We start from the raw sequence: 12,114 nt of genomic DNA, 5'->3' as shown, positions 1-12,114 counted from the left end.
ATGCCGGCTTATTTGACGGTTTATAATTGTCATACTGGAAGGTAATTTTTTTTTACTAAAGATTTACTAAAATCTATTTAAGATAAATTACAATAACTAGAATTATTGTGGTCTTTTTGTTGTTAGATCAACTGTTCAAACTGATACATCTAAATGTTTTATGTATATATAATAACTTTCCAGGGTTTAGTTAAGTCACCACTCTAAATAAAATGTTTTCTTTGCTCTGTCATTAATCTAATTATTAAATAATGTATTTATTTTTCCAAAGATTATATATTTGGAGAAAACAAAAGCCATTATGCAATAAATTCTAATATTTGTGAACGCTTGTATTGCCATCGTCACATTTATTGTATTATTTTCAAATCCTTGAGCATGAAGGAAATATATTTATAATATATATTTATAAAAGTATTAAAATATAGGGAGAAACTGAAAGGGTAAACCCGGGGCCAGACAGCATACAGGAATGAGAGGTTCCAGCCTTATCCGAAATTAGAAATAATGGGGGTAACACTCAAAATGATCAACAAAAACCATGAAAATCATATATCAAATAGTGTCAGTTCACAAATTAGATTAAATTAGAAGTGAATGAGGGCAGGTGCATTTTCATGGTCTATTTCAGCCCCCTTGCTCACTTCAGCTCCACCCTCAAAATGCCCTCCGTGTGATGTCATAGCAAGGGCTGGAGCAAGTAAGGGCAAATCAAACGAGTATTGAAATGTAGCCCGGTGTAAGTACTGTCAGTACAAGATGTCAGTACAGGATTAACACAGTTGCAGTATTCACACACGCATGCACACTGGCCTCTCTAACTCCCTCAGCAACCAGATAGAGACAGAGTTGTTTTTTCTAGATATTGATTCTAGTTGTGTCTGCTGACAATAACTAATACAGCTGTAATAATCCAACTTTATTATTGAGTCTTAACAACTTTTTCTTTTTTAGAATAATATACATAGTTATGTCAACAAACCTCTATGGTAGGAGTGTGTATACAAATAAATGTAATAACAATGATTGTTGATTTTTTTTTGTGCATCAGCAAATGCTACTTTAGAAATCTCTAAATACAAATAAAGTTCTAAAGACTGGTTGGTGTCATACAGGTAACCAAAGTCACTATTTGGATTCTATTTCCCACCAAACATTTTAATAAAAAACTTTAATAACAGCGATATGTACAAAATACTAATTAAGTAAAACAGAGGTCTGATATTCCTCACGTACTGCGTTACAGCACGTTAATATGTTTTAAGTTATTGTTTGCGATTGATTTGACACTCCATGTTGAAGAGTTCCAAACCGCTTCATGGTGATTGTTAAGTATTATTAGTGTGCATAGACAGTTCTTTGTTCACAGTAGTTGTTTCGTTAATTCATCTGTAATGTTTGCTTTTATAAATGCTTTGAAATTGCAGAGTTTTGTTTTTCTAGATACTGAACATTATTATTACAACAATGTTGTTTCATGAGTAGAATGATGGGTGTTATTCTTAAAGTCCACTAACAGTGATGTATATAAAAAATTAAAACAATATGATCGTTGATGAAGCTTAATATGTTGTACTTAATTCATGTACTACTCTAGTAATTGATAAATACAAACAGAGCTCAAGAATGAATCAATATATTGAACAAACATGGCTTGTCACCATTCGGAGTCTATTATTCTTTGTCCCGCCAAACATTAATTTATCAGAATCAAATTATTTTTATTTCTTGAAAGATACATCTCCTGGATGCACTGGGACACATCCTCAGTGATGTATCCTGGATTCATTGGATGTTTCGGCTCTCGCAACATCAGGCACCCTCGTCCAGGCGACCCAGCCAGGGTGATCAGGTCGCTTGTGTCCCAGTAATTTTTACCACAAATAAAACATTTACATTGACAAAGAGACAATCTTCTTCACTTCCTAATCACTTTCCGTTCTTTCCTTTCCCGGTCTGACGATACATGTGACTTGTGACGAAGCAGCTGATTAGCTTCTTTAATGTTAAGACCGATTTTTTTTTTTACTGCATACATTATACAAATGGAACACATTAAATAAAAATAAAATGACTCGTTCAATAAAGTGGGCATATATATATTTGATAATTCATTTAAATCGGGAAAATAAATTTAAATGAAAGCTAAATAATTACTGAGGTGTTTATGATCCGAACTACAGATTAGGTGGAATGAGTTATTGAAAGGGGAATATTCTAACATTTTTGTTATTTGAAAAGCGAATTATTTCGGAACTCGAATGTTTGTATTGCATTGTACAGTTGTGCATTATTGTTAGTAAAACAGGGGAGGGTGGGGGGGCCGAAATTGTACCTACACCGGCTGCGCATGTACGGTGACGTCACAAACTTGAAGACGTCACTATGGTTCTCTCACAGAGACAAAGCTCGTTCAGCCTACAGTTTCGCGGCTGCGCATGCGCGGGATTTGCTAGAAAGCGTTTTGAAACTCTTTATTCCAACAATGATTTAAAACATATTTACGTGCTGTAATGAAGTAAACATTTGATGTTTGACTATCAAAACGTTGTTAACTTTATGTGTATAACGATGTGTTATTGGTTTTATAATATAATAATTATTATAATAATAATAATAATTATTATTATTATTATATTGTCATACATAATGAATACATGAGAATAGAGTGTTGACTTTGACTAAGGGTTCGGTATTAACAAGGAATTTGTTTTATATGGAATGATTAAATCATGTAACTTTATTTGTATTCGGCAGTTACTAAGGTAACAAATTGGTGATGTATACAATAGTTTCGTTCTATCAACGCTCTTATTATTTTTAATTCCTATTCTATAGTTGGAATATTCTGTATTATTAAATCTACAACAATTTAATTTATTTAGAATAATCGATGTAGTTATACTATTAGGCCACTAGCTGGTAGTAATGTTTATAAGAAATTAACTTAAATGAAAATGAATTAACTCCGAGGCTTGATAAAACTTAATATTTGTTTGTTTGTATCGCACAGTTAGTCAAAGTTTAGATTTAGATTCAATTATTTTCGTTCAAACATTTATCTATGATCCGTTTAATAATAGAAATGTGAATAAAATACTGATGAAGTAAACAAAGGTCGGATCTTCGTCGCGTGTTTACTTCATTACAGCACGTAAATACGTTTTAAATCATTGTTGGATTACTTTGACTCTCCACGGTAAAGAGTTTCAAAACGCTTTCTAGCAAATCCCGCGCATGCGCAGCCGCGATACTGTAAACTGAACGAGCTTTGTCTCTGTGAGAGAACCTTAGTGACGTAATCAAGTTTTCGACGTCACCGCACATGAGCAGCCGGGATAATGTAGCCCAGATACTGTACTGACACATGCTTAAACCTGTAGCCTAACCTACATTATCCAAGCTGCGCATGCGTGGGACCGTCACACACTTGATAACGTCACTATGGTTCCGTCATCGGGACAAAAACCTGGAAAGTGAGAAGAAACTGTTGACTGTCGAAGCAGAATCATAATCAGAAATCTGTAATTGTATTGTATAACTCCATTATTGAGTCTACAATCACTTTATTTATTGTTTACAATGTTGAATTTAGTTGTACTAAATGTCCACGATGGTAGTAGACACTTGAATCATATTTATTTTTAATTTATCTCTATTATTAAAGGAATCATAAATAAATGTTTGGTAGGACAGTGAATAGACACCAAATGTTGTCTTTGACTAACGGTACAATATTAACAAGCATTTTGTTTGAAATGAATAGATTCATTCATGATCTTCATTTGTGTTAAGTAATTAGTAAAGATGCATATTGATGAAGTACAAAATATTAATATTTACCAACATTCTTTATTTAAATTTCCATTCTTCAAAAGTAATGCAACTAAATAACACATTTTAGCTAAATGCGAATGACAGAAGGTTTTATTATTATTAAATAGTATTGTGTGTTTTTGTGAAACTATAATGATAAAAATAAATAATGGTTATTGTGTATAAATATGGATGTTCTTATAGTCCACGAGATGATAGAAGTGTATTTTTGCACGTACATGATTCACAAAATTACAGTCTTTACTGACAGGCACCAGTCCACCCATTATCTTTTGTTTTAACCTTTGAAGGGAGAAGTCCTCCATTGGCAAAATTGGGTACAATTTGATAATCAATCAATATAGTTTTTCATCAATTATTTATCTCAGAATCAGACTTTATTGCCAGTATTTAAAAAAGAAATAAAACAGGAAAAAGCATGTCAGCCATTTTGCAACGCCCTCATTTATTTGATTTCTCTTTGTACAAATTTAATCTGTGAATAACTGATGACTGAAACAAGACAAAAAAGATTAAACCAATCAAAAATGAAAATACACCAACACTAAAAGCATACAACATATATTGTATGTCTTACGTAAGCATAGAAAAGGAATTAATGTTACATTCAGTAATTCTGGACCACACAACATTCAGAAAAATTACCACAGAAAATGTGTCACTCTATAGATGCTGAATCTTCAGGTCCAAAAGTGTATATTTTAATCGTTACCTACATACTTGAGGACAAACAAGGATGTCCACCTAAAAATAATGCAGATTCTTTTTTTTAAAAACGTTTTAGTGAGATGACTTAATAATATTATGTAAACATTTTTTGCATTAAAATTTTCACAAGACATGAAACTAATCTTTCACTGTAGTTACGGGAAACCATTTGTTTCAATATGTTTTTACCAGTCATATTTTACATTTGAACATTACAATACTAAGTGGAGTAAACCACCACTTTCACAGACAAACAATAAACTCTGATTAACAAACTACTTATCATGTGATAGGCTAGCAAAACTGTATGGGATTATCCTGGTGTGTACATTACTAACAGTACCTCCAACTGCATTGTGGAGTTAGGACTGCTCACTGGATTTACCCCCACTCTGCTCTAATAGTTCTTTGTTCAGAGATTTTGCCAAAGACTCATTGTCTGCTTGGCTGCCAGAGTTAACATCATCTGTTGACTCAGAGCTGGAGTTGAGGAAAGATTGGTATTGGTTCCAAAATCCTGTCGAACTTCTCGTGCCAGGGATTCTTGAGGAATTCAATAAAGTTGAAGCCTGATGCGGTTCAGAAGTGGAGCGAACGCTGCGGCCACCTGGACGAGTGGTTTTCACAGATGCACTGTGATGCTTCATATGGCCCTGTAATGAAGAAAGGAGAATGTATTAATTATGTTGATTTGCAAAAACATATAGCCATTGATACTGTTTTTATTTCAGTGATTAAAGTACTGTATGAACATGTAAAGTCTAAACTTTTTTTTAATTTTTTTATTAGATTTGTTCAAATGCTGGTTCCGTCTATTATTAGTATCCAGGGACGTGTCTGCAAAAATAGATGGTGGCTTTCTATAGAAGTATCTCAATCTGATTCAAAATGTAGGTCCACACAATGGATGCCCTGATTTCATTCTTTTGTAATCTGTATATTGCATGCTATTGCCTGGTGATTAATGCATACTTTCAACCTATGCATAAAATATGACATTTGAAATTGCATTACAATTCATAATAAACTGGAAAACATTGCTATAGGATAAATGTTTTTTTTTATTCCATTTTTAAAATACCTCCACTGTTTTTTTTATAGAATTCTCAGAACTTGAACATTGTTAATATAATATAATAATTGACCACTGGAAAAGGTATATTCCATAAAGTTTGTACCAAATTTGAAGGTTTACTTATATTACTCACCTTGAGTCCACTGCGGCTGGCATACTCTTTTCCACATTCAGAACAACAGTAAGTCTTTTTCTCTGGGCGAGACATTGGAGATGGGAGTGTTGGGGCTAGACTGATAGACAGAGACTCATCTGGCACTTGACTTGGAACTAATCCACTAATCTTTAAACCTTCTGTTCGGTCATCTTTTCCATATGCGGCACCATGAAAGGTTTGTCGTGTTTCCCTTTCATTTGCAGCACTAGTGGCTGAAGTACTTTCTTCTGCCTCTAAGGCTGGGGAAAAGCTGGGGGTTTTGAAAGGTTCAGCTTCTCTATCTTTTTTAAGTTCCCTTTGTCCAAAGGTAGAATCGTTGTTAATGTCCTTTAATTCAACTGACAAGAGGTTTGGCAGGTAGACTTCTAAGGACGGGGTTCCTGTAGCTTCATTGTCGCTATGGGTTTGGTTGGAGGAACTGGAGCACATTTGAGAGGCACTGTTGGGTGATGTGCTTTTTTTTGGACTATTGAATTTTTCAGAGTAAGTGGGTCCGTCTTTAAAGTCTGCTTCGATAACATCATGTGGGAGCTCTGTACTTTTTCCATCAGATGAAAAAGCAGGGACAGGTGAAAGAATGTCTTCAGATGTATTTTGTTTTCCGCTTTGAGTATCTTTGTCAACTGAAGTTGCTTCATTTACCAGTGAGGGACTGGCACAAAGGATAGAAGAGTTGTCGCTGGCGGGAGGAGGAGTTTGCATGGTGAGATTCAAGAAGGTGTCTGAGCTAAGATCAGCCATGGGAATAATGTTCGGACTTTGGGGCCTCCTCTTTTGAAAATTCTGTGTACAGTCTGATTTGACACTTTCTGAAAGAGTGACTGAATTGGTTTCTGAAGGTTGAACCAGTGACGTAGTTTCTTGTGATAACTTCTCCAGTGGGGGCGTTTTAGTTGAGACAGGATCTGCATTATTTGTTTGTGATTGGGACAAAGAATCGTCAGTTAATTCACATGAACTATTTTGAGTAGGATTTTCACGGCCATCTGAGGGAAGCTGTCCTCCGAGATGCATACGTATGTGGTGCTGAAGTACCAGAGCATTGGTGAATTTACGTTGACATAGTGGGCAAGAGTTTTGAGCACGGGCATTGGCTGGTCGTGTATGATGGGTAGCCAAATGTGAACGAAGGCTGCCTTTAGTAGAGAATGATCGTCCACAGATTTTGCAAGGGAAAGGTCGTTCTCCAAGGTGTGTAGCTTGGTGTAGGCGCAGGGCTCTTGGACAGCTAAGAACCCTTAGACAGACACTGCACTGGTTGATTGTAATGTTACCATCCGTGTTAACATTACGCACAGATTGTGGTATTCCACCTAAAATAACACCTGGTACATTAGTAGCCAATCCAAGAGCTGCTATCATGTCCTGTGTGAGGTTTGAAACAGATGAGGTCACCAGATTTGAAGATGGTGAAGAGGCCATAACATATGTGGCGGATGTACTGGTGTTCGTGAAGCAAGTGTTTGCTAAACTTTGTGAAGAGGTTGAGGAACTACCACATAACACATCTAGGATAGAGGAGGAATTAGAGAGTGTCCATTGGGGCACAGTGTTGGAAGGGGCTTTCTCCAACTTTTCTACCAGCCTCTGTAGTTTGAATGATTCAGAAGTTGGTGTGGAGACGGGTATGGATGATGATTGGGAGCATGATGCCATGGTTGTACCTGGGGCCTTGATGAAAGTAGAGAAAGGGAAAGCACTCGATGGGGCCAATTGATGGATGCTGGAGGACGAGGATGGGGTATGTAGCATTCCCAAAACTGGATGGTTGAAAAGAGAGGAATGTGCAACAGAGGTTGATGAAGAAGAAGCAGATGGAAAAAGAAGCTTAGGTAATTGGGCCAAGTGTGAGTATGCTGCAGGAGAAAGAATGGAAGCTGGAGGGGTGTTTTCATCAAAATGATTCTCTTTGGCACCTTTAATTAACCCTGGCATTGTGGAAGATGATGACAATGAGGGGTTTGAAGGAAGAGAGCTGGTCAAGGATGATGTACCCGTTGAGGAGGAGCTGGATGAACCAGAGGCAATTGAAGCTGCTGCTGCCACTGCCGCAGCTCTGTTTAGTTGTAAAAGAGAATGAGATATCAAAGCCAGATCTACACTAGGAGGAAGTGGCAAAGCAGAAGGTGTGGTTACTCTAGAAGACCTTGCAGAATATCCAGCATTGGATCTACCAACATCTAAATTATCCCCAAACAATTCTTCCTCAGAGTTTAGTTTTCTTTTTTTTTTAATCATATTAAGCCCATTTGAGCTGCTGCTGTTAGATATGATTTGCCCTAAATCTGATCCTCCAATAGCTCCTAGTCCCATTCCGAACATGGATGGAGGCAAGAGTGACATGGAGAGCTCTGGATTTTGGTCACGGTGTCGCAGAAAATGAACCTTCAGATTTCCACGGGTGGTAAAACGGCTCAAACACACTGGACATTGGTACGGCCGCTCTCCTGTATGTGAACGTAAATGTATCTGCAAAGCAGAGTCACTGCTAAACATTTTCCCACAAAAGCGGCAACCATGAAGACGGTTTGGCATACCGACAGCAGACGTAGCAAAGGTGTCTCCTCCTCCAGACGTATTTCGAAGAGAATTTTGGGATGTAGTTCCTGGGAGTGCTTGGGGAACATTTCTGAAGGTCCGGCCACTATAACCACCAAAAGAAGTAGTATTCGTAGATTTTTCGAGGAGACATTGGCTAGGTGTGACCAAAGTAATTGGAAGTGAATTTAAAGAGGAAGCAGAATTGTAAGATGCAGATGATTTAGAACCAGAAGTTAGAAAACTGTGGCGCTGGGCAGTACCTTCTGATGTTTCTAGCTGAAGTTTATGTGGTTGTAGTATTTGTGACAATGAGGTATTTGACTTTGAAGATTCAACGGTTTCTTGAGAGGAAATTTGACCAGATGGAAAACATGCCAAAAGGGGAGCCACCGTGGAAGGCGGAAGGAAGTCTGTTGTCTCGTTGGTTGGGCTCATTTCCATTTTAGTATCTTCTAAACAAAGCTGTGGCAAGATGGGGAACAGATGTTGGGTAGGATTTTCCATAGTAGAGGAGGGCCCACCTAAACGCAGCACTTGTCTACAAATCTCTTCTGTTATCTGCATCTGCTGAATTTGCCTTTGTTGCAGTACTCGCAATTCTTCAAGGATCAAGGCAATACTTAGTTGAGATCGAGAAGGAGCAGCTGAAGCAGAAGACAATTCTGGACTTGGGGTTGGTGTAACAGGACTTGGAGGACCTTCTGGTACACGACTGGGGCTTCCAGGATGTGGTAGGGGACATAAGGAGGCAGAGGATGTCGATGGAGAAGAGGTGGTTGCTGACAACCCTAATTTGGGAGATGCCATTTGTGCTGTTTGTGATGGGTGTCTGAGGACACTTGAGGTAGAAATATATGTAGAAAATGAGAAAATGATTGTATTGTCTGTTTGGAAGAGTAGGACAGTGATACACGCTCACTAGTTGCGCAGTATGGAAGGTCCGTTGACGAAGAGATATGATGGATTGGAGTTCTTAGGAAAAGCTGATAAGCTTAAAGGAGCCTCCTGGTTGCGTTGATATGAGAGTGGCTTCACTGCCAAATTGACATCTGGGGAAATTCAAAAATGAGTAGAATCATTGGTCACTTTAACAACGTAAATGAATACTGAATTACAGCAGTATGAGTTGATTCAATGGTAAAACTAAAAATTCACCCATAGTTTGATAATTTGTGTAAAAGTGATTTAATCATACGCTGCTAGTAGTACAAAAGTTTTTTATGAGTTTGTAAAAAATGTGACTAAACAGATGTTTTTTAATTGGTCTGCATTGATACTTCACAACCTCTAAAAGGCCCTTCCTTTTTCAAGAGACCATAGAGAATCACTGAAAAAGCACTAGGATATATTTGGGGGTGAGTCTGTTTCTATGTTGCAATCATACTATAATCTTTTTTTCTCTACTGCCACCACAAAACAATTATACGTTGAGTTTACATCACTGGCAATGTAAGTTTTTTGATTCTGATGCACTAAAAAGAAAATTAAAGAGTGTGTGTGTGTGTGAGTGCTAGTAAGTGAGGGCCACGGCAGTTATGAATGAGTACACTCAACCTTTGCTCTCTTCCTTCTGGCAAGAGGCTGTAGAAAACATTAAAAATAACAAACATCTTATTTCCCACAGCTCTCACTGATGAAAAGTTTTCCAGTATAGTATAAATCCCTCATTCACTTTTCCTTGCACAGATCACTTCTTCCCCACTATGTTCATGCTTTAGTTGCCAGCAACAAAGTTTAAGGAAAAAAACCTTGCAGTTAAGACCCAAGCGTGCATGGCATAGCTTAGTTACCAGACAATGGCTTCAGAGATTAGTAGTGACAAAAGTAACAATCCAACACCTAAAATGTTGACTCAACCAAAAGTTTAAGATCTGAAAATAAGCATCACTGTTAAAAAAAAAGGTTAAACTGAGCCTAACATCCGCCCACCACAAACATAATGCTCAAGTTTAGATTAAAAATTCTGCATTTTTTTCTTCACCGTTATCAAGTATCCGACATGAAATAAGGGTCAAGCACATAAAATGCAGATGTCGTATCAGTTTACAATGTTACATACTTTTGTAGGATGGTACTTATGCAGGGGCCCGTTGGCAACATCGGCATTTGTCTTCCTGCACAGTGAAGAAAGTATATTACACTCAATAAAAGTATATAAAACATCATCATTGTATCATTTGTAGCACTAATACTAATTATTAATAAATACATTTAGAATTCTATTTGTATTGTATTCTTATTTAAGTATTTTATTCTTTTTTTTTCTTTTTTTTATGCTCTTGTGTGTTGTATTTTCCCCATGATGCTGCTGTAAACTAAAATTTCCCTTTGTGGGAATAATAAAGGAAATCTAATCAAATCGAATCTCCTGCACCATAGACATACATACACACAGACAGGGCTCACTTATTCACCTTCTGCTTTGCATTCAAATGGCGAGTGAACACTCCTTCCTTTGAGCAGAATTTGTTTCTTTCACTGTCACACTAGTTCAACACAACACTTGCGGTAGCCATATTAAACATTGAAACATTTAGTGAAGGTTTAAGGCCTGTTGTCTACAAGCCAAACCCGTCTCCCGCAGCTCAAGGAGAAGGCAGCTGAGAGTAAGGTGGAATTTGCAACAATGGCGTTGAATTGGCACAGCTGAGTGAGCATCGTCTTTCATGCTTTCACTACCTTAAAGCACAATCTGTCCCATTTCTGCCCCTCTCACCCTTGCCGTTCACCATTTGCTTTAACAAAAGGTTATTGAGTTAACAGAAGGGATTTTTTTCCGAAGATCAACATAGAATAGCCTTATATTCCTTGATTATCAATTTACAATACGTTTAAAATGAAGATATAATTGAGTGGGTTCAAATTCCAACTAAATGATAACACTTTTTGAGTTATCACGTTGACACTCGATTTTTTTATTTATTAATAAAAACACCCAAATTAACTGTCTTTAAATCAATGACTCATTGGAGAAAAATGTATAGTCATTTAAAAAAGCAGTGATTCGCGACGAGAAAGATATTCACTACAATGAATAAATGACGATTAACATTAAAAGGGCGGAATGTTTCCCAGCGAAATCATGTTAGAAGCCCTTTGTGACATTGTCTTTAACCGTGCCATCTTGTCATCGCGACGGTTTTAAACTCGACGCCTCCGTCCCTTTGGAGCAAAACAGCTCGGGGATGCGCGTCCCCGCTACTGTACAACGACCTGTTGCATGCGATGCGCGCCCCCGCACATCATAACAGGTTATGATTCATAATAATTCTATGACGCTTGAAAAAAAAAAGAGAAGAAAATACAGTCCCGGATGTGCATTTCCCAGACATACCACTCGTCGTCATCACAAGCCGTAAAAAACGAAGACAAATTTCAACTTACCATGTTTGAAACGATGAATTTTGGCAGCTGTATTGTGGGCTGATAGAAGGGGGAGGACTCGCGCAGGAGTGGGGAGGGGGAAGTGTCCCGGGGACACTGGCGCAGTATTTCTCTGCTCACTCGCACGGATGCGCAGTCGGACACATTTTTTTTTTCACCCAGTTATTTATCTCCCTCTCGATACCGTCTCCGGCGACAAAAGCGTGATTGTGTGTCTGAGTGAATTCACTTATCGTCCACTGACGCGACACACGCGCTCCGTGGCGAAGAGGAGCGGGATTGTGTCTGGCGCTGCTCTTTGTTTGAGTCTAGGCCTGGCGGTGCTCTCTGCACAACCGTCCGCCTGAGTGTCTCATGAGCAGTAGATGTTTCCCAGCTGACGGCCATAAGGCTGAAGCGAACATCGACACTG

General features: G+C 37.8%; 1 protein-coding gene across 2 annotated transcripts; it reads right to left on the bottom strand.

The window, feature by feature from the left end:
- Positions 1-4,263: 4,263 nt before the first annotated feature.
- On the bottom strand, positions 4,264-11,872 carry sall2 (spalt-like transcription factor 2). 2 transcript variants are annotated; one of them, XM_087810278.1, is made up of 4 exons: positions 11,703-11,872; positions 10,378-10,432; positions 5,754-9,367; positions 4,264-5,198 (listed from the first exon to the last, which is right to left on the bottom strand). In XM_087810278.1, exons 3-4 carry the CDS (start codon positions 9,123-9,125, stop codon positions 4,908-4,910), a joined length of 3,663 nt encoding a protein of 1,220 aa, XP_087666404.1. In that variant the 5' UTR covers positions 9,126-9,367; positions 10,378-10,432; positions 11,703-11,872; the 3' UTR covers positions 4,264-4,907. The 2 variants fall into 2 exon arrangements, with proteins under 2 accessions (XP_087666404.1, XP_087666405.1); XM_087810279.1 differs by lacking the exon at positions 10,378-10,432.
- Positions 11,873-12,114: the final 242 nt, after the last annotated feature.

Source organism: Callionymus lyra, chromosome 16 (genome assembly GCF_982586985.1).
Source record: "Callionymus lyra chromosome 16, fCalLyr1.hap1.1, whole genome shotgun sequence".
In the NCBI taxonomy this organism is placed as follows: Eukaryota; Metazoa; Chordata; class Actinopteri; order Syngnathiformes; family Callionymidae; genus Callionymus; species Callionymus lyra.
Note: the sequence above shows the minus strand (reverse complement) of the source record. Positions and strands in the feature narration are given on the sequence as shown.

Coding starts and splice junctions, on each gene's coding strand:
- sall2 (XM_087810278.1), bottom strand. CDS start 9,125: ATGGCATCTCCCAAATTAGGGTTGTCAGCAACCACCTCTTCTCCATCG. Junction 5,199..5,753: donor CCAGCCGCAGTGGACTCAAG/GTGAGTAATATA, acceptor TCTTCATTACAG/GGCCATATGAAGCATCACAG.